Source organism: Mercenaria mercenaria, chromosome 15 (assembly GCF_021730395.1).
Source record: "Mercenaria mercenaria strain notata chromosome 15, MADL_Memer_1, whole genome shotgun sequence".
Classification (NCBI taxonomy): domain Eukaryota; kingdom Metazoa; phylum Mollusca; class Bivalvia; order Venerida; family Veneridae; genus Mercenaria; species Mercenaria mercenaria.
The window spans coordinates 38,132,848-38,156,889 of record NC_069375.1 but is presented as its reverse complement, the minus strand read 5'-3'; the positions used below and the strand labels follow the sequence as shown (position 1 = coordinate 38,156,889).

The following is a 24,042-nucleotide window of genomic DNA, read 5'->3' as shown; positions in this document are numbered from 1 at the left end:
GTCTCCTGTTGTGCAACATAACAAAACATTTTACTTTGTGTTATTGCGTGCTGACAAGAAACCTTTATTAACGGTGCACATGCCAAGGTAAAACAACAAAATACTTTTATTTTATTTTGTCTTGATGTGTATACTAAGTCTTTGTTAATGGCACATGCACAAATGCTGAGACAATGAAATGTCTCATTTTGTCTTTGCACACGTATCAATACAAATTTTTGTGGATGGTGCATGCACCAGAAAAAGAGTTTTTGTATATCATGTTGTGGCAAGTTGAAAGTTTTGTTTTGCCCACATGCCAACACTTTCAAAATTTTGTAAAGGCATGTTGGCAAACAGAGACAACACCAAGAAATGCACTTACCAACTCGACATAACAAAATCTTCTAAGTAAGCCACCATATTGCAAATGGTCTGAACTTGGAGTGGAAAAGACCTAGGAGATGGGTAATGATTCTTTACATGTTAAAAATTTTGTTGTTACAATAGTAACAGAAATTGTTAATGCTGCTGCTGATGCTGCTGATGACGTTAATAGAACAAGCAAATTCGATGAATTGGAATCCCCCGCCGAAAGGGTCAGAGTTGAGGAACGGCAAAAAAATATATCCTGCAAAAGGTTAAGAATGTTACCAAGAAGCAAATAATTTCATTAGTCAAATCAAATTAAAAGAAAATGAATGGTTTGTTTGGGTGGGGGGAGGGGTGGGGGGGGTGAGGATACAACAGTTTACATGTTGATTATAAATATTGGTAGAAAACGAAAAATGAAAAAAAAAAAAAAAAAAAAAAAAAAAAAAAATGGGGGGGGGGGGGGGGGGGGGCGGGGGTGAGTGAGGGGGAAGGGGGTGACCAGGTGTAGGTACACAACATCACATGTTTAAATAATGTGCATGGAAAAGAATGGAAGAAGTTTAATGAAATTCTTCCAATTGGTTGGTTTGTTATGTACAGATCTGTGGATTTTTAAACAATTAAAGGGCAATAACTAAATGGAAAATTGACCAATCGAAAAAAAAACTTGAAGGGCATCGTCGCAGTATCTTGGTTCATGTCTATTTCAAGTTTGATGAAATTCTACCTGCTAGTTACTGAGAAATGGCTGCAGACGGACATTTTTCATTAAATCAAGGGCAATAACTCTGAGGGAAACTGACCTATCAAAAAAAAAACTTGACGGGCATCAGCGCAGTATCTTGGTTCATGTCTATTTCAAATTTGATGAAATTCTACCTGTTAGTTACTGAGAAATAGCTGCAGACAGACATTTTTTATTAAATCAAGGGCAATAACTCTGAGGGAAATTGACCAATCAAAAAAAAAACTTGACGGGCATCATCGCAGTATGTTGGTTCATGTTTATTTCAAGTTTCATGAAATTCTACCAAGTAGTTACTGAGAAATGGCTGCGGACGGACGGACGGACGGACTGACGGACTGACGGACGGACTGACGGACGGACAACGCCATTTCAATACCCCCCTCCCGATTTCATCGGCGGGGGATAAAAAGTAATAGTTTGTTGGTGATAATGATAGTGATGGTAAAGACAGAAGAAGAAAAAGAAGAAGAAAAACAACAACAGCAACTGCAACAAAAAGAAGATGGAACTGAAAAGGATGATGCTGATGCTGATGCTTGACTTAAATTCAATGAAATTTATTTAGAAGGGAGAATACTCTTACAGTATTGAAAAACACTATAAGATGCAGTTATTTGCCCAAGAAAGTACATGTGGTGCAGATTTTCTTGCTATGAAATAATATATATATAAATACAGAGACTAATTGGATTTTTTATTGACATAATCATCCAATCATTTTTTTCCCTTTTCACATCAATTTTTTTTTTTAAAACCAAGATTAGACTTACTTTAAAGCCACTGACATGAATGAAATTAAATACACAATGTATTTTTGCAAGGTGAGACTTGAATCTGGGGAGCATGCACTAAATGTTAGGAGGGATAAGAAAACTGTAAAACTAAAAACTAAATAAATAAATAAAAACAGCTGTTATCAAAAGTAGATGAGAATTTGAAAATATATAGTTAAATCTTCAAGATATGACACAAAAATAATTTTATGAGGCAAAATGATTTTGATTAGCTTCAAAAATGCCAAAAATTGTTACATATTGTATTGTATTAAGTTTTGAAGTGCTTTAAATCAAAATCAATAAACAATGTGATAACAAGGTTTCTCTTTAAATAACGTTTTATCGTTCAAACTAATAAAGACAAGGAAGAGTTTTTTTTTGATAATCTCTATAGTTGCATATCAAAAACATTACTCAGTTTATGACATCTAAAATCATACCTGGTATTAATCAATCTTGAATTCAACTTAAGACCTCTTCAAACAACTTAACAACAAAATCTGTCATGTTTTAGAAAAAAAAAAATAGGACAAAAATAACTAATAAAGGCATCGTACATAATGTTCTTATTTCAAAATGGAAATATAGCAGGCCAATCTTTGCCTTAAATTCTCAACTGATTCAGTCGATCAAATATGCACTGGTAACAAAAGCATTCAATTCACTATGAAAGAGGTCCATGATACAGATAAAGTGTAATGAATTGAGACCTGTCCAGACTTTCAGAGAAACATTTCGTTAGGGGTATATTGTTGCGAGCTGGTGACGCTCGCAGTGACGGATGTATGGTTCACTAAATCACACAGTCAGGCACATTTACTGTCAGAACATCAGACAGTCAGACAGACGGACAACGCTAAAACTAGCTAAAACTTTGACAGAGTGTCAAATGAAAAACGGACTCACGGACGGACACAGAACACCACAAATGACTCCGCAGCTATGGGTGAAATAAATAAACGGGCTAAACTCAAGAAAATAAGTAAGAGCTCTAACGGTTTATGAAATTTATTAATGGTAAGATACTTGACTAGATCTAGTAAAATACCGAAATTTAACAATGTCGGCAACAAACAGCTATTCAAAGCAACAATAGCATTATTCAAATATCAAGTGAGGTGTCGGTGGCTTACTAAATACAAGAATTAAGAATCCTATAAATCACTGGTATTTTTATCTACGATAAAATTAAGAAAACTGCAGAAAGTTTCCGAAAAATTACCAAACGAGATTCAGAAAGCTAAACCTTAAGAATTAACAAAGTATTTCTATTAATGCTTTAAAATTATTATGTGAAATATAACGTATTATTACCAAATAAATGCTAAGATATTTTATAATGGATTTATAGTGCTGAAACGAATTTCTACAGAAAGCTATGTCCAAGATTTTACAGGCTGCGGAGTGCTGTCAAACAGTAAACACCGCCTTATATACGGGTACTTCAAACAAAATCAACAGTGTTTGAGATAGTTCAAAAAAAACTAAAAAAGGGCGCAAAAGTATTTCAAACAGTTCCGACACCTCAAACAGCAATAGAAAAGACGTACATGTGCTCGGCTTAATAGCAGTAAAAAGATAATATTTCTGCGAACAATCATCATATAAATATAAAAGTACAATATAAGGAGTGGTAGTTGAATGTGCGCTAAAATATACGAATAAATAATAAAAGTTTTCGTCAAACAGTATAGACAGGAACCCCCTACTAGAAAAATATACTAGATCTAGGAAACTTGATGACGTAAATAATAACTACTTGCACGTGTATGACGTCACGCCTAAACAGCATACAATATGGCGGATGACACAATAAACTGAAGTGTTTTAACATGGAAAAATAGATAAGTAAGGCTTAAAATATGGATTTTGTAGTCAGTAAGTGAATCTTTTATAGAAAAATACATAAGCCGATGAGTTACTAAATATTTGACACTAAAATATCGCGTATGTATCGTAAAACACCGAAGAGCACATGTGTTGTGAAAACGAAAGTAGGATTGATTTACCGGCGCACTACAATATCACAATAAGTTATTGAAGATCATGAAACTATATCATCATTTAAAGGTATTCAAATACATCTAAACAGTATTCTATGTAATTTTCAGTAATCATTGTTCTCATAGCTTTTGTTAAGATATGCAATTATCTCCCTTTATGGTGAAAATAGCAAAAATAAAGCTGTGTATTTCTTTTAACTTCAAAAAATTTCCAATTTCACATTTTGTTTTTCATAGATATTATAACAATCTGAAACAATATTCAAGTTTTTATCTCAAGAATTATTATCTAATGTTAAGACATAAGGGAGGTAATTTCAACTTCAGATACTTATTTTATACCTGCATATTTCTAAAAATACATGTAGTAACAAAGTAACCAGTAACCTGATGAATACTCTCCGAACAAAAATTCAGTTTTAAAAATGCTTTAAATCCATTCCTAAACTGATGTATCAAATACTAAGTAAACAAGCAAATTCGATGAATTGGTATCCCCCGCCGAAAGGGTTTGTGGTGAGGAATGGCAAAAAAATATATCCGACAAAAAGTTAAGGATGTTAATAAGAAGCAAATAATTTCATTAGTCAAAATCAATTTTAACAGAAAACAAATGTTTAATTAAAGAGTACATAATAAATGTATGTACTTTGATCCTGACTAAAGAATTTATTTTGAATGGGATATGCTTACTGTAATAAGCTTATAATATAGCTTTTAAAATTAAATGCAGTTAATTGAAATGTGAGCTTGAAGTTTAACTGGAACAAAATATTGTCTTTGAGTGGTTTGGCACCAGGCGTTGCTGTTTAACATGTACATTTGAACTTAAAAGAATAGATGTCCTTAAGAGAACACAGGTAAGATATCTTGAACATGGCTGAGGGCAAGATTTGTGCAGTCACAACTTAACATGTTGAAAGTTTGAACATTGTAAAAAAAAATAAAAAAGGAATGGAAATAGATATATGTATATATATAGATATATGTATATATATATTTTTTTTAGAGGGTGGGGGTGCAGGGAAATGGGGAGAGGAAACAAACTTTCACATGTTGATTATAAATATTGATGGAAAATTAAAAATTAAAAAAAAAAAAAAAAGGTAAAAGGGTGAAGGTGGGGGGGGGGGGGGGGAGGATGCATGATCAGTGGTGGGCATGACTGGGTGGAGGAGTGAGGTGGGGGAATGGTACAAATTGCATGTTAATAAATAATCATGGAAGGTTTGAAAAAAATCTAAAATAAGAAATGAAAAAAAAAATTTTTTTTTTTGTTTGCGGGGGGAGGGGGGAGAGGGAGTGTGTGTGACCAAGGCAAGTGGGTGACCAGGTGTGGGTGCGCAACTTCACATGTTTATAATAAATGTTCACAGAAAAGAATGAAAGAAATTTAATGAAATTCTGCCAAATGGTAAGTTTGTTATGTACAAATAAGTGGATTTTTAGACAATTAAAGGGCAATAACTCTGAAGTTACAAAAGAAATCTGTACGAAATTGTGTGTGCACAACCACATTATAGAGCTCTAAATTCTGTTAAAGTTTCATAGTTCAAGGTCAAATATATCTAAAGTTATGATGCAGAAATTGCCATATCTATAGTACCCTATATTGTTAACACTAGAAACTTCTAAGGGCCATAACTCTGGTGTTACTTGGGCAATCTGTCTGAAACTTGATGGGCCCCATAACGTCATAGTGGTGAACAAGTATATGAAGTTTGTTTGAAAAAAATCTAAAATAAGGAATTTTTTTTTTTTTTTTTTTTTTTTTTTTTTTTTTTTTTTTTTTTGGGGGGGGGGGGGGGGGGGGGGGGGGGGGGGGGGGGGAGGGGTGTGATCAAGGTAAGGGGGTGACCAGATGTGGGTACACAACTTCACATGTTTACAATAAATGTTCATGGAAAAGAATGAAAGAAATTTAATGAAATTCTACCAAATGGTAAGTTTGTTATGTACAAATATGTGGATTTTTATACAATTAGAGGGCAATAACTCTTAATTTACAAATAAATCCGAATGAAATTATGTGTACACAACCACATTATGGTGATCTAAATTCTATTTAAGTTTCATAGTTCTAGGTCAAATATATCAAAAGTTATGATGCAGAAATTGCCATATTCATAGTACCCTATATAGTTAACACTAGAAACTTCTAAGGGCCATAACTCTGGTGTTACTTGGGCAATCTGACTGAAGCTTGACGGGCCGCAAGAACTCATAGTGGTGAACATGTATATGAAGTTTTAAATAAATATTCCCAACCATTTCCTAGATATGGCTCTGGACAAACGGATGGACTGAAGGACGGATGTACGGACGGACGGACGGACAACGCCAAAACTATATCCCTCCGACTTTCGTCGGGGGATAAAAAGAATAGGACCTGGTGTAAATGATCATCTTAAATTATTTCATAAATGGACTTGGTTGTCTTTGATAGTCACCCAGACTTACTGAAACTGAACAGTAACTCAGGCTGTACAGGAGTGACAAGACGAGAAGCTATGCCATACAATGTAGATAACATATCTCTCATTCTGTCTACAATTTGTGTTCAGTAACTCTAATATACATCAATTAATAAAAATTACATGTCTGCTTGCATCCCAGCTTGGCATAATAATATAAAGACTTCATTAATGATATCAAAATGTTCAATATGATATCATCACATGTTTCTTATTTTAACTGTACTTCTGGAAGTGAGTCATATTCAACAGAACATTGATGTCCATGAATTTTTATCCGGGTAAATTTACATTCTTAACACACTTTGCAAACATTATAAACATAGATAATGGTACTTAAGCTATTTATGAAGTATTGTTTGATTTAAGATACAGTATTACCCATAATACGATGTACCCGGATGATAGTGTTTTACAAAAATACCCATTTTTCTTCTTTTTTAAAAAGCACAAACAAATGCACATGTGTGCACACACTTTAAATATGGATAATTCTTACTGATCTGTATTTATTTTTACTTGTTGCATTGCTAAACTGACAGAGCTGCTTAAGGGCATTTTGCTCTGACACCACCCATTTTAAGGACAAGATAAAATCTGCAATCAGCTAAAGGCAAGTTAAAATGATGATAATTAAAACAAGTTAAAACTGACCACATCCATGACAACTTGGGCAAGTTCAAACTCAAAATCAATATATTAGTCAAAATTGAACAAGAGTGGCAGACTGTCACAAAATACGCCTGTCATCGAACTTGGTCTAATTCAAGGGCTATAATCCAAGACTGCCTGGGGCAAGTTGGCTGGTTATCGAACTTGGCTGAGATATTATGCCCACAAACATTGTCAGTAAGTTTGGTGAAGATAGGATGAAAACTGTTTGACTTAAAGGGCGGACAAGGCTAAATTTGCAGATTTCAAGTAATTCAAGGGCCATAACTCAAGAGTGCCTGGTGCAATTTTGCTGGTTATCGAACTTGGCCAAGATATAATGCCCACAAACATTGTCACCAAGTTTGGTGAAGATCAGATGAAAAATGCTCAACTTGAGAGCGGACATGCTTTTGGAGGCTGCCCGCCCGCCACGGGGTTTCACATAATACGCCCCACTCTTTCAGAAACGGCGTATAAAAATGGAGTTCTTGACTTTAAGAACTCTTAAATTTTTAACAGTTCATGAACTGCTCATCATTTGCCTGTTAATGAAGAAAACAAAGTTCTGTTTCGTCTAATGAATCTTCATTTAAAATTAAAATGAATCTTGCCACAATGCACACTACATTTAGGTAGCGTGGATGTGAAAAAAAGACACCCTCTTATACATTACAGGCATTTTTCTGCCTTAATTTCAGTACCTTTTGCTGCAGACTTTTCTTTTAAATAATGTATCTCGAGTTTAGCTTTCACAATAATTATAAAGCGCGACTGACTCGTCGTCGAGTTGTTGGATTTGCTCATCATTGATTAAAGGGCATAATTTAAGTTCGATTCTTGGAACCGACCATGCCTCTTTAGTAAAAAAGTCGGTAATTTCTTACGGAATATGTGAGTCTTAGTCTAACTAATTTGACGCGATCCTAGGAAACAGTTACGAGTTATTTTCTCCACTCGAAAGAAATTGTCATGGCTGCCGATTTGGGTTAAAATGCTGATTTTGTTGCGATAATGAGATAAATTCAAATAAAACTTACATGTGTACATGTACCAAAAGGGGGATTCAATTCCTCAGGTAATTTATGTAAAAATTATCATAATTCCCCAAAATACTAAATTTCTGGAGATTTAAACCTATGTATGTACTTAACACGATTAGCGTTACACATTATGTGCAAGCAATAAAACGAATAACTTTACATGACGGTGTACTGTGATTTATCCTCAATTATTTTGGTCCTTTTAGATTGACCATCACAAATATAAAACAAACTAAACGTCAAATTATTTTGACTTATGTGAGTCTATTACTGGTTCTTTCCATGAACGAAGACGAGGCTTATCAACTGCCTGTTTGTAAATAACTGAAATAGTGTTTAAACGACTTCAAATAAATAGAAGATAAATTCACATGTACATGTAAACCCCTAAACCCCCGGAAGACTCTCTGCAGAAGTTTGAATAACAAATTAATCAGTTTTTATGGATATGACAATTAGATCTACAAGTTTCGCATAGCTTGAAGTTTCCATGATACCTTTCTGTAAAACCTTATATACCTTGCGTGGTTGGAAATTTCATTGATAATATTTGTCATAACAAACAAAAAACGCTGTTTCCATTTGAACGTAGTTGAAATATTCTATATTCTACTTTTAAAACAACATGTCCATTATTACCTTATTGTACTTTACAATGTATGCAAGTACGGCGATTTCAAAGATTGAGTCAGAGTGTGCGCTTTGTGTTACGTCAAGGACGCATTCAATAAATGTATTGGGCGGGGTTAACCTGTCAGGATTACTCAAAAAATAGCTTCAGCTTCACCTTTTTTATGACGTAAACGTGCAACTCTATCGATTTCAAAAAAATTGAAGGGGCAATTTGATCTGCAAACAGTATAGTATGAACATACAATATAATATAACACCTACACATAACTTCTGGCAGTTACGATGTATTGCTATTTTTATTGTGTATATTTGGAATACAACTAGTACAAAAAGGTCTTCCGAGTTCACAAATACTAGTTTATCTTTTCTACTACATTTGGGCCTGGATGAGTACCCAGTTATCAGTGGACTGGGCAAGCTTTAGGAGTGTATCTCTGCTACAAATTAAGTACCTAGTACCTGACCAATATAACAATAAATTGTACCAGTATTGTGAAAATCGAAATTTATTTTTTTGACTGTATTAAAATGAGATCTTAAAATGTCTATATAAACAGAGGCAACAATTTGTCTTTCATTGAATGAACAAAAATAGACAAACTATACTTATCTTTAAATACAGCAACATCATGATGTTAAGATCAAGTTCTAAGTAAATTAGCACTTTCAAGAATTTTTTTACAGAACATGTTCATTCCATGGCATACAGGGGCAGAGCTTGGCAATTTGTTGGCACTATTTTTAATGGACGTCTGAGTTAAGGGGATCATGCCCATGGGAAAATTTTGAAAATTCTACATCACCCCAGCTGCATTTTGGACGGGTCTGGGGTGGGGGAGCATTCTGTTGTAGTTTTTACCATGCAAAATTATCTTCTGTACATCTGCTCATAAAACAAATTTAATGCAGAAATCTAAATTAACAATACATGTACATATTACTTGTTTTATACAGGAAATATGAAGAATAGTTCTAACAATGGCAAGACATCTAAGGAGTAGTTATTTTATACAACTTAGATGTAGTTATTTTTTTTCTGATGAAACAACTAGATCTAAGTTGTATAAAATAACTACAGTATAATCTCTTCTACAAACTATTCTATCAGAAGAGCTTAACTGTCAGTTACCATTATTTCAATTTTGTGATGACATCAAGGATTTTTAAAAAAAAGATATTTTGCTGCTTCTTTACAATAGAGTCTAAATGCCATGGAAGTCATCAGTAATAAAAAGTGGAATTACACAGTCATGTTTTTTTGTTTGGTTTTTTTTTGGCAAAAATAACTGCAAATTTCAAGATGTTGGGCAAGCTGTTTTTTATCAGTGTAAGCTTCATAATAATTACATTAGTGAAGCTTCTTGTTTATGAATAAGCAGTCTGTGTAGATTGTTTGAAAGAAATATCATTAATAGATCTATTTTCAGGCCTTTTAGTCATTTTTGTTTTATAATGTTTCATCATTATGCTATTTTTGTTTCAGTTCTTAGAAAAAAAGTGCAGGTACATGCCAACACTGCCAACAGGAAGCTACGCCGTCAGCATACAACCTGTGGTACCCATAAGCATTTGATGGACAACATTTCTACCCAAACATTCTCTCTCTATAATAAACTTGATAAAATAATTTTTCTTCGAAATTCCTCTTCCCATTATCTTATCTATATTAAAATGATTCTCTTAAGTCTTGATAAAATTAAAAGGAGAATGTATGATGAGGTCGAGTCCAAATAATTTGAGGTCAGAACTGATTCTGAGATAGATCTATTTTCGTGATACTCGTTACATTGTGGAGGAGAGATATTGACCTGTGCAATTAGACTAGTTGGACTAGATGGGGTCGTTCTATCATCTATGTGAAGTGGTGCTCATAACTGAGCTGTGCCATGGGAAAACTAACGTAGTGGCTTTGCGACCAGCATGGGTCCAGACCAGCCTGCACATCCGCGCAGTCTGGTCAGGATCCATGCTGTTCGTTAACGGTTTCTCTAATTGCTATAGGCTTTGGAAGCGAACAGCATGGATCCTGACCAGACTGCGCGGATGCGCAGGCTGGTCTGGATCCATGCTGGTCGCAATGCCACTATGTTGGTTTTCTCATGGCACCGCTTATATATGTTCTGGCATTTGTAAGGTTACGCATACTTTATACAGTCATGTACGTCATGATTGTATGCAAATTAACATCATGTTTCATCATAAACTCGGCAAGTGCAGTTGTGACATGCCATAGATCATACAGTATTTAATTAACGATAATTTTCATTTTAGAGGCAATCAAATCAGCTTATTTCTACAACTGATGACTTACAAAAAGTAAAAACAAACTTACGGTTTTTTTCACTCAGAACAATCTTTTCATCTTCTATTTTCTTCCCCATTGTTTTTGTTCTGTGTTAATCCTCACATCATTTAACAATCTTCAATGAACAGTCCAGTGTTTATCAGTTAATTGTAAATCAGCTGTCAAAAATTCCCCCGTGACGGACTGATAACGCACAACCTGACCTGATTGGATAACTTATCAAGGGAGGCAAACTTTGCTGTACTTGTCATTCGCATCAAGGGAGACAATTAAATGCTGTGTACCAAGGGAGACAACTTTTTGATGTACAACTACAAATGTTCACACTTCTCTAAACAAACATTCTTTGGTGTACTTTGAATTAAGTATAGTCAATATACAGTACAATTTCAGTTTGCAAACTTTATGTAAAAAAATGCAAAATCAGGATTCAATGATCATTAGTATATATAATGATGAAATGAGCATTTTTTATATTTTATTATCCTATAATGCTGTACTTGTAACTGTTTTTGTTTTTTTCAGGGCAGGATAGAGGTCAGTTTGTCCCATTTAACTGTGTGTTTACATCTACATCTATCCAGTGCTCTTAAACAGATATTATTTCTGGTGCATTTTTGCCTCACCCCCTGACACCACTCTTGATTGCCTGTTGTCGGTAGATATTTTCCCGTTGGGAGTGGGCGAATGTCACAGCTTCCTCGAAACTGGAATATATAACTAAAGAATGTTTAAAGTATGGCTTCCAAACTTCATGGATTAACTGCTTTTGGTCAGTATAGGACCCATTTTTGGTTCGGCATGGGGAGATCAAGGCCACAGTGACTTTTCTGCAATCAATACCTGAAGAATGCTAAAGCATATGTCTGCTAAACTTCACAGGTTGATTGCATATTGTCTTTAGCCAACCCTTATTATCGTGAGGTTGCAATCCCAATGTCCTTTACGCTGAAAATGGTTTCCAATCAAAAACAAAAAATACTAGAGCCTGTTGCTGTTGAACTGCATTGATTTATTGTCTGTGGTTAGTGGAAGACTCCTGTTATTTATGAGTTTATGATCACAGTAGTTTCAAGAAGAGTGGTTGGCTGACTACGAAATCAGAGGCTGTGAGTTCTAGCCCCCGTTCTTCCAACTAAAATTACCAACATTGGGAAAAGATTCCTGTGTTTGAGTGATTTACACCAAGCAAGCTAAATAATAAAGCAAGTTTCTAGAATTGGAAGCATTCTATATCTTGCACTATCCATTAATATTGCTGAAAAATAGAAGGGAAGGGTAGATTTCCCGGAAGAACAGAGAACCCCTTCTTGTAGTCTTCTGGAAGAGTCGAGTATTTTGGTTACCAGTTGCGACTAAGCTCATATACAAATAGAAAAGTATCTTTAATACTGAAAACAGTATCTGAGAACTAGAGAATGCTTCAAAGAAAGATCGCCTGTGGTCAACAGATGAACCCTATTGTTTTGGGGACAGTTTGAAGTTTGTTATACTTACCAGAGGGTTTATTTATAGCTTTTTACGGGTCAGTAATTGTGTCCAGTAGAGGACAGTTTTTGTGACTTGAGAGCATCTGGATCATCAAATTGCTTCAGTTCATAGATGGTACTTACTGTTCTTGGAATCAGTTGGTCAAAGGTCAAATTTACACTGATCTTGAGACTGAAACCAGTTGCCATCCAAAAACTACAGAATGTTTTGACCTTTGGCCTTCAAACTATGTCTACTAATATTTAAGAGAATCAGCTGATCAAGCCTGCAATGAACTGGAGAATAAAAACAGCTTCTGAACAATAACTGAGCCGTGCCATGAGAAAACCAACATAATGGGTTTGCGACCAGCATGGATCCAGACCAGCCTGCGCATCCGCGCAGTCTGGTCAGGATCCATGCTGTTCGCTAACAGTTTCTCCAATTCCAGTAGGCTTAAAAGCGAACAGCATAGATCCTGACCAGACTGGGCGGATGCGCAGGCTGGTCTGGATCCATGCTGGTCGCAAACCCACTATGTTGGTTTTCTCATGGCACGGCTCAACTGGAGATTAGGGACTAAATGCAGCCTCCAACATTCATAAGATGCCTGTGGACAACTTTGTTAATGGTCAAGGTCACGTTGACCTTTAGACTGAAAACTGACTATAGAGTATGTTTATACCTACATTTGTCAAACTTCATAGAACATTGTCTTTGGTAAGCAGATGTTCTTAATAGTCTTTTAGCTGGGATACATGGAGTAAATGGAGAGCTATCCTACTCAACCCGGCGTCAGCATTCGTATGCATGCTTCCACATCTTGGTTTAGTGCGCTTTCACTCTACCTCTGTTTTTTTTTTTTAAATGGATTTGATTCCAATATAAAATAGTCATTCCACATCATAACTCAACTCATGGGACACAAGGTTCATAATTCTAACACCAATTTTTCATGAATTATGCCCCTTTTTACTCAGAATTTTAGGGTTTTAAAAATTATGCAGTTTCACTATATTTCTGTACTACAGGGATTTTATTCAGACTTAAAATAATTATTCCACATCATCACCCACATCATATGACACAAGGGTCATAACTCTCACATCAATATGTCTTGAATTATCTCCCCTTTTCACTTAGAATCAGCTTAATTTTGATGCACTTTCTTTATACGTCTGTTACTGGATAATTGTTTTGATCCAGACTTAAAATCATTATTATCATGTGACACAAGGTCCATAACTATCAACAATGTTTTGAAAGACTGTGAGACATAAGAATTTTTTTATGAAAAAAAAAGCATTTTATCTTCTTTGCTCTTTGTAGGAATATTTAACAATCAGAAACATGTTGTATATGAAATTCCGGGTAATATTGAAGATTCTAACTGTGAATCTGTACATTGTAAGTTTAAAACATGGGATAATAACAGACACCTTTGGATTAAACAATAAAACATGATGCAGTGTTCTGAGACGTATTTTATTAAAGAATTCATAAAAGTCATAGAATAAAGATACAGTGGTATCACAATCACTTTTAGGATTGAACAGCAAAACATTTCTTAAACATAATATGTATTTTCTGATGTGTAGGTATGTCTTATGCTGGCAAATGTGATCAGACAAACTGCTTTTTAACCAATTTTTTTTAAAACTTCATTCATGCACAAAACATATGTAACTTGCTGTTAATTCGAAACTTAGTAAAATTTTATATATCAAAATAAAAACAATGAAAAGTTCTGTATTGTCTACAAACATTAACACAACATAATATTAAAAAGCAATTTAAAATCAATATTACAACTCTGGTGTTAATAATATCAGATAAATGATAAAAAGTAACTATAAAATTTTCTTTGGTGCTTTTTTTTATGGATGCTTTCATGGAATGTATCTAACATAAGATATCAACTTTAAAATAAACAATGAGCAAGATTCTCTATATTTTATTACAAATTTACTGGATTTTCTGTTATTTTTAGAAATATAGAAAACTAGAAGGTGTTTTTGTAACAAAAACATATGTCTCTCCTCTATGTATACCTTTAGACCTGGAGGCCATTTTGTGCAGCGAAGCAGAACGCGTCAGCAATATACACAACTAGGCTTGGTACTGATCACTCCTGTGAAGTTTCATTGAAATCCATCCAGCAGTTTGACCTGTGAAAGCCAGTCTGCCAGACAAGCTTAATGTGGATGGAGGGACCGACAGACGGAAAGAAGGCGAAGGCAAAAACAATGTCTCCCCCACCTATGGGGGAGACAAAATTTGTATCTAAAACTCTCATAGAAGAAACAAGATGTATCAACACACTGTACAAAAGTATTTATACATTGGTATCTCAACTAAAATTTGTACATAAAAATTTTAAAAACCACAAATACATACAATATTTCAGAAAAATAATTTGAAATGGTATCAGTGTAAACAGAAATAAAAAAAAATCATGATATATGAAATCTTTTTTTTTTTTAAATTATAACTCAAATCTTAAGATAACTTTTTTTGCATTCTTAATTCTACATACAAATTTATCTTATTCTTTCAATTTCTCTTTCTTTTACCAAGGAGGCATCATTCTCTTTATGTTACAGCCATTCCAGCGTATATTGATATCTAGAAAAATCCAATATTATACCAGAATAAAAACTAGACTTGTGTCAATTGGACATGGATGCCCCCACATACTGTGCCATCCTCTAAACAGCAAAGTTTTTAGTAAAGACCGTCTTGACATGAAGAATTTTTCTCTGTAATCTATATAGCAAAACTGTCAGTTAAATAGTCACTGCAATAGTACCTTCCTTAATGGTTATCTGCTCATCTAGCTTGTTCATATGTGAAAGTTATAAGCAAATCAGGGTAATAGTGTGGAAGGACTTGGACACAAGATTTTGGGATGTACGGACAGTAGCAATGCTATATGCCCCCATCCCCCACCAATCCCTCCCCCCAACATAAATATGTGGGGCATAACAACAAACAGGTAATATATTATACAGCCACTTTGGACCAGCCAAAGATGGGCATTTTCAATCCAAGATGAATCAAGAACGTGTAACATAAAGCCAGCCAAATTATCTAAAACAGAGGTACAACATTCTGGCTTCAAACACATCTGGTTTTGAAACACATATATACTGGTAAAAACTGAATTAATACATTATAAAAGACCACATTGATTCTAAGTAACAAAATTAATGCCAGGGGCTTATTGCACAAAGCCACTGCTGTCTTTCAAAAATTCAAAGTTATTCTAAAAAAGTACAAAAGAAATTGGTATCCTGCAAAAATAAAAACATTTTGGATTTCCTGTCTACAATAAATTCATGCATCTGACAACTGTGGGAGATGTACAAAACTTTACAAAAGAAATCAATACTTAAAAAAATGGAATATATCAAAATAAATGAACCCGATAAACATCACAAAAAATTATCATAATTATAATGCTGATTTGTGATAATGTTATATACATGTATTTCTGCAAAGTCAATTCCTTCTGATATCTATTTCTTTCTCTTTCTTTTTTTTTAATATGCTGCACAAATGCCAAGTGTATGTCCTGTTTAAAAAAAAATACAACTATACAGAAAATCCTACAACATGTCACATTTCTGAATCGTTCAAAAACACACTCATTCTTTAATTGGAATGTATTCATAGTACTTATCTATCACTTAATGTCTTAGTATGAAAATAATAATTTCTACATTATGGTATATTTAGAAAAGTGCACACATGTGAAAGTAATAAGCTACATCCAAGTGAGCATGAGAGTAACATTAATCACAGTGTCAAAAAACACATATGCCTTGTTACATGACATGAGTGTAACCATAATCAGGGTGTTACATTAAGACACTGACTACATAGTTATATGACTACAATGGAATGAATGTAACATTTATCATGTTGTTACTCTTAAGGCACTGTATACATGGTTACATGCCATGATAGACTTTACCAGAATGGAATGAATGTAACATTAATCACTGTGTAACTGTTAAGACATGCCTGGTTACATGCCAGACTAGGTTACATTCCAGACATGACTGAAAATGGAACAAGTGTTTTCTCAGTTACTGAACATCCTCAGCAGTCATATCCAAGAAATTTCTGGGTTCTTCGATGCTAGTTCCTGTACAAATATAATATATATAAAATAATGTCACTGACAAGTAAATTTATATATGAAACAACTAACTGCAGTAATTCATGATGGTGTATTGCTATAAATACTTGTTGAATTTGGAGGTTCAAAAATTGATAGAGAAGATCAAGTTACCCTTAAAAGTGAGCTTTTTGAAATGAAACTATCTTAATTATAAATATTACTTTAATATATAAAATTCATGTAAAATTATTGCAAAGATCTGTTTAAACTTTGAAAAGAGTCAAGTCTAGCTACTGGTACTCACACATTAAAAAGCTCTTGTGGAGATAGAAAAATACAAAATAAAGTACAAATTTAAATGTGTAAGTATTAAATGCAGTGTTCTATGTATCTACATATATAACTTTAAATATGATTCTAAATATAACATAGGTAAAATACATATACAAAATTACAAAAAATACAAATGGGACAAAAAAGGCAAATCCTGTTATTGCATGTAACACATCTGTATAATAATAAGGATTTAGAATCTCATGCAAACTTTCAGTCATTGCACTGGAGTGGGAATACAATAACAAGAACAACACATTGAAATAGGTGCCAGACCACTAAATCTGTTACGTAAACAAGAGGGCCATGATGGCCCTATATCGCTCACCTGTTATCATTGCACTTGAGGACAAGAAGGCCCTCAGAAAAAAAATATAATAATAAAGTCCAAAGAACAGGAACAACATAGGGAAGAAATTTAACTAAAAAGAAAAAAAAATTCTTACAAGGTACAGATATGTCAAAATACACCTAAAAATTGGAGGTACCATCCATGTTGTACCACAGAAAAGTGGTCTCGGTTTTTCCCTACGGCCAATAATAAAAAAGTTACTAAAAATAAGCTGTTTATAGTAACGTAAAAGGGAAGTAATTAAAAACAAGAGCCATGTTAGACATGGCCAATCCCCCCGCCGGGCATATTATAATTGAAGGCTAAAGTTCCTGGCAAGTTAGTGTCTGAAAGTATTAATTTTGGGGAAAGCTTTGAAGAACCATTTAGTTGTGGTCCGCATCAGGGGTTTTAAAGATGTGAAAGAAAGAATAAGTCAGTGGTGAGGTGGTTTACTGCTAAATTTTATTAATTTTCATGAACAGTATAGCTATGATGTTTTCCTATATGGCTACTGTAAAAAGAAGGAATGGAAAGCTAACAGGGAACACGAGTGCCAGAATGTCACAATATATGCCCATCACAGCAAATTTCTTTAGTCTAGCAGCTGTATTTGCAAATGGAATTTTAATTTTGTGGTTGTTTAGTAATCATTGTAAGTCTTTTGTTTTTCTAAGTCCACAAAAAACTCCTTACCAGGTAGATATCTTAAAATACACATAAAATTGGAAAGTAACATCCATGTTGTACCACAGAAAAGTGGTCTTGTTTTTTCCCTACGGTCAATTATAAAAAAAGTTACAATATAAGTTATTTATAGTAACAACTAAGGGGAGTTAATCTTAAAAAAAAAAAAAAAAAAAAAAAAAATTGCAAGTCCACAAAAAAATCTTTACCAGGTAGAGATTGGTCAAAATACACCTCAAAATTGGATGTAGCATGCATGTTGTACTACATAAAAGTTGTCTCGATTTTTCCCTACGACTAGTAATGAAAAAGTTACAATAAAAGCTATTTAAAGTAGCAACAAAGGGAGGTAATTCTAAAGAAGGGAACTGCGCATGACACTTCGTCTCATGATGGTATATAATTGTGCCAAGTTACATCAAAATCCCTCCATGCATGAAGAAGAAATGCTTCGGACAATGTCATTCTTGTATCTGACCTTTGGCCTCTCAGTGTGACCTTGACCTTAGACCTAGGGACCTGGATCTTGCGCATGACATTCTGTCTCGTGGTGGTGAACATTTGTGCCAAGTTATATCAAAATCCCTCTATGCATGAAGAAGAAATGCTCCGGACAATTTTTTTTAAGAAAATAAGATAAAGGGGAATAACTCAAAAAATAGGCAAGATAGAGTTATTGTTCTTGCACACTGCACTTCCTCCCAATGTGTTCTATCAGTGTATGAAGTTTGAAGAAAATCCCTCCAGTACTTTTGGAGTTATGCTCTGGACAAAATTTTTTAAGAAAATAAGATAGAGGGGAATAACTCAAAAAATAGGCAAGGTAGAGTTATTGTTCTTGCACACTGCACTTCCTCCCAATGTGTTCTATCAGTGTATGAAGTCTGAAGAAAATCCCTCCAGTACTTTGTGAGTTATGCTCTGGACAAAATTTTTTAAGAAAATAAGATAAAGGGGAATAACTCAAAAAATAGGCAAGGTAGAGTTATTGTTCTTGCACACTGCACTTCCTCCCAATGTGTTCTATCAGTGTATGAAGTTTGAAGAAAATCCCTCCAGTACTTTTGGAGTTATGCTCCGGACAAAGATCGTTGCGGACGCACGCACGCACGCACGGACGGAGAGCATTTCTAATATCCCCTTCGCCTTTGGCGGGGGGATAAAAAAAAAATTTTGTTAGTGAACAAAAGAACTTAGGATCTGCCAAATAAATCTGTTGACATAAATGAAATTTCAGATCAGTATCTTCATTAGTTACGGATATATACCAATTTTAATTTGAAATAAAGGGAGGTAATTTGACATAAAATCAGTCCATAGTTATCTACCCTGATTGGCTCAGTCCAACTAATGACAATAATGAAATTTCAAATAAGTCCTATAAGTACTTACTGATATAAATCCATTTTGATTACAATCAGGGGAGGTAATCAGATATAAAATAACTCTGGAACCTACAATTGGATCTGATTTGTCATGGAATCCAAGATTTATTGTTGCTGAAGATATTTTGGAAGTTTGTATCAAATAAAACCATAAATGAAGTATCTATATGGCTGCAAAAGCCAAAATAGCCAATTTTGGACCTTTAAGGGGCCATAACTCTGGAACCCATGATGGAATCTGGCCAGTTCAAGAAAGGAACCAAGATCTTGTGGTAACACAAGTTGTGTGCAAGTTTGGTTAAAATCAAATCATGAATGAAGCTGCTATTGTGCAGACAAGGTCAAAATAGCTCATTTTGGCTCTTTCAGGGGCCATAACTCTGGAACCCATTAAGGGATCTGGCTGGTTTAAAAAAGGAACTGAGATCTTATGGTGACACAAGTTTTGTGCAAGTTTGATTAAATTCAAATCATAAATGAAGCTGCTATTGTGCAGACAAGGTCAAAATAGCTAATTCTGGCCCTTTCAGGGGCCATAACTCTGGAACCCATGATGGAATTTCGCCAGTTGAAGAAAGGAACCAAGATCTTATGGTGATACAAGTTGTGTGCAAGTTTGGTTAAAATAAAATCATAAATGAAGCCGTTATTGCGCAGACAAGGTCAAAATAGCTAATTCTGGCCCTTTCAGGGGCCATAACTCTGGAACCCATACTGGAGTCTGGCCAGTTCAAGAAAGGAACCAAGATCTTATGGTGATACAAGTTGTGTGCCAGTTTGGTAAAAATCAAGTCATAAATAAAGCTGCTATTGTGCAGACAAGGTCAAACTAGCTAATTTTGGCCCTTTCAGGGGCCATAACTCTGGAACCCATAATGGGATCTGGCCAGTTCAAGAAAGGAACCGAGATCTTATGGTGATACAAGTTGTGTGCAAGTTTGGTTAAAATAAGATCATAAATGAAACCACTATCGTGCAGACAAGAAATTGTTGACGGACGGACGCACGGACGACAGACGACGGGCGATCACAAAAGCTCACCCTGTCACTACGTGACAGGTGAGCTAAAAAACAATTCTAAAGAAAAAATGCTAAGTGCAAACATTTTATAAAATATTTCTGACAGCATGTTTTTCCATACACCTATAGTCAAGGAAAATAACTTCAACTGAACTTTTTTGTTGGGTTTAACATCACACCAACACAATTACAGGTTATATGGCGACTTTCCAGCTTTAACTGTGGAGGAAGACCCCAGGTGCCCCTCCGTGCATTATTTCATCAAAGGTGGCCAGCTGGATGGCTTCCTCACATGAACCTGCGTACTGTCTAATAGTGAAATGTACTATGTACCAGTTCATAAAAAAAAAGTTTTCTGTTGTGGCTTATACTTTCTTCCTCATCATTATCAATTATTTTATATCATTCTTTGTAATTTCAATTTACATCTTTTCTTTAGGACACAGAGAACCATTAAATCACCATTCCAACCTTTCTGTTACAATCAGACAATCTAAACACATCTAATGATATGGATAAAATATTCTACAGTATTTTAAAGACATTCTAATACAAAACATTTCTTCAAAGAAATTGTTACAAATGGACGGAGACAGCTCTACTAAACTTAGAATAATATATAGTGAAAAATACTATAAGAAAACTACGAAATTTTCTGAATACTTGTGTTTTTTATGTCTAGACATGATCTATGGTTGAATAATACATAAGTAATGTATAAAGCAATTGGGATAATCATCAGCATGTAATGATCTAATTATATATTAAAGAATCTACTGCAGTAATTTAATAAATATCTCAATGTACAAGCAAAGGAAAAGCAATGTTAGTGCATCTAAAGTAAGTATTAATCAAATAAAGTGCCAAAAAATTAGATTTCAGTTCACAAAAAAATATACCTAGACTGAAATATACCTTATAGTTACTCTCAGCTGATAACACAGCCAAAACAGGCCTCATTTGATTCTATTTGATTTTCCTTGTATTTTCCTGTTTTAAAACATGACAAAAAAAATTATCACAGCAGTTCAATAACAAAAACACATGCAGGAAATACATACAAACACATGGTATGACAAAATGGTGACTTTTTTTATAAACATAATACATCTTACTGGATTTTGTACCAAGACATTCTATCATAGTGAGGGTTTTTTTTCTTCCGATATTCCAATAATGGATGGGAAAGTCTATATCGCGAAATAGGTCATGAATAAATATATTTTTTTTTGGAATGTAAAGAATGGATAATGAAAAGTTAATATTTAAAACAAATCACCATCTTATGTCAATATTAATGAAAAATCAGCTGCTGAGGTCAAATATAGTTCATACAGGGATAAAGTTCATACAAGCATTGCAGTTCATAAAGTGATGAAGTTCATACAATCATAAACTTTAAAGAGCAAGGTAAAACAATAAAAAATGTACATGTGTATTCAAAAGAATAGATTTTCATTTAAACACATAACAGCAGCCGATTTGTTCTCCAAATACCCCAAATTGTGTGCAACCATGCCGGAAAAAAACACTGCATGAAAATTTGTGATATGTTTCCTTACAGATAAAAAGTTTTAGATTTCAGCTAGAATCATTTCATCAGTCTTTTTCTCAGAAGCCAAAGTACCGACTGAAAGAGTGACAAGATCAAGATCAACACAAAATACAGAACAACCATGAAAGGCTATTGCTAAAACTCGTCTCAAATAATTAACCTATACCCTTACAGTCTGTTACAGTCTGTATGCATCTCCTCGGCGATATATAACCATTTTGTGTCAATTCGCCGTAAAACCCAACTCACTCACTCACTGTATGCATCTTAATTCATTTTTAGAGATGACAAAACAAACAGGCACTGCTGAAAATAGGCCCATTTTTGCCCATTATTTTTAGTCATAATACAGTCAATGCTCAAGAATATTCGACAGCCAAATATATTATCTATTAAACTCATAATAACATTTAACACTTGTAAGGAAATTAAATGTTGGGACATAAGGTTTTCAAAGAGATCAAAGCTGAAAGGACCAAATTTCATCAAGTTATATATTTTTTTTAATAAAATGTTCAAAACCGTTTTTCTTCATACCAGAAAAGAAAAACAATACCTGTGTACATTAGTCACTTCCTTGTTAATAAATTTCCCTATGTATGACTTGATTAAACTTTGATTAAATTAGACACATCATGTCATTATTAGACAAAGCCTTTTTTGAATGAACAAGGAAATAAGGTGATATTATAGAACCATAATCAAAACCCACAAAGTGCATATTTCAAGTTCAAGTGTACCGCCTTACATGTTTAGTTGTGAATATACGACTTCTTCCTAGAATTACCACCTGAAAATGGGTGACAGTTATCTTTTAAAGGATTTTAAGGATAAAACATTCAATTATAGTAAAAAATGCTGTATGATTAATACGACAGGATGTTTTAAAGTAAATTGTAATATATCTACATTCACTGAGATTCAATTCCAAGTTAGACAGAACACCGGCAATGGATATACTTCTTTTTTCTCAATCCTGAGATATTAGTGAATGTAGTCATTAAATTCTTCTTACACTCTCTGGCAAGGATGCACTATATGTGGTCAAATGACATGCAAAATACTTTAATAGGGATAAAAACTTCTATAACTATAAAATGGCTAATACTAAATCAAAGTCTCATCTTCTGAGCCAAAAAAATCCATTAAATATTTTTTAAAGGTAAGTTAATATAATCTTCTGGTCAGTAAGTTCTGCTTGTTTTAAGAAATATTAGCATTTTTTAAAATATTATTTTAAATAAACATCAGCAGAATCATGCAGGAACACATTACTATAATTTTTTTTGACAATCAAACACTCCACGTAAACAATAACATGTATCAAGCACAGCTTTAACATGCTTCACATTTCAGTCTATCAAAGGACACATTAAAAGGGCAGAAAATTCTTCAACAGGTATCACAGGTCTTCTAACAATACATAAAGAAGATCAAGGTTCACAAGCAGATCAAGCAAACTATTTCTTTCCTGGTTCTTTCAGTTGTTTGTTTTTCTTGCCGATGATTTTCATAAGGCCTTTGCTCATGTAGTATGGTTTCTCTGGTGTTCCATCATTCATTTCCAAGTCCTCCACTGTAAAAATAAATATCATCAAAATGGAAATGTGAGGACAATCTGATTCATTTGTTTCATTTGTAGGGCATTTAAGTCACAATAAAACAGATTATGTCATGTGGCAATTTTTTGCTTCTAGGGAAGACCCTAGGTGCCCCTCCAGACATAACTTCATCAAAACTTGGGTAGAAACTAACATGAAAGAGTATTCTACATCCCTTGCAAAGGATTGAACCCACAGTGATGTCAGACTAGAGTTCGACCCAGTGATGGTCATCGGTTTGAAGCACAATAAAAGATAAAAGGTAAGGGTAGATATCCCGGAAGCACAGAGCACCCAAAACACAGCCATAGAGCCATGCATCGCAAAGCAGGCCCACATCATTTGCAGGAAGTATATAAAAATCTAACACCTGAAGCAATTAAACAGTAAATGAGCCGCACCATGGAAAAACCAACATAGTGCGTTTGCAACCAGCATGGATCCAGACCAGCCTGCACATCCGCGCAGTCTGGTCTGGATCCATGCTGTTCGCTAACGGTTTCTCTAATTAAAATAGGCTTTGAAAGTGAACAGCATGGATCCTGAC

The 24,042-nt window shown here is 34.2% G+C and overlaps 2 protein-coding genes across 8 annotated transcripts in view; both read right to left on the bottom strand.

The window, feature by feature from the left end:
- LOC123555353 (choline transporter-like protein 4) overlaps positions 1-11,147 on the bottom strand; it is an 85,779-nt gene extending 74,632 nt beyond the window's left edge. Inside the window, exon 1 of the mRNA XM_053525050.1 lies at positions 11,015-11,147. Coding sequence (XP_053381025.1) covers positions 11,015-11,063 — 49 coding nt within the window. The 5' untranslated portion in view covers positions 11,064-11,147. The remainder of the gene's footprint in view (positions 1-11,014) is intronic.
- A 2,776-nt stretch (positions 11,148-13,923) lies between these two features.
- Positions 13,924-24,042, bottom strand: part of LOC123551540 (choline transporter-like protein 2) — a 58,944-nt gene continuing 48,825 nt past the window's right edge. For 2 of the 7 annotated variants that reach the window (XM_053525046.1, XM_053525044.1), the window contains exons 21-23: positions 23,369-23,470; positions 21,902-21,972; positions 13,924-16,607 (exon numbers count right to left, since the gene is read on the bottom strand). In XM_053525046.1, coding sequence (XP_053381021.1) covers positions 21,914-21,972; positions 23,369-23,470 — 161 coding nt within the window. In that variant the 3' untranslated portion in view covers positions 13,924-16,607; positions 21,902-21,913. Of the gene's footprint in view, positions 16,608-21,254; positions 22,688-23,368; positions 23,471-24,042 lie in introns of all 7 variants that reach the window. The other 5 variants (XR_008367438.1, XR_008367436.1, XR_008367437.1 and 2 more) reach the window with 5 other exon arrangements.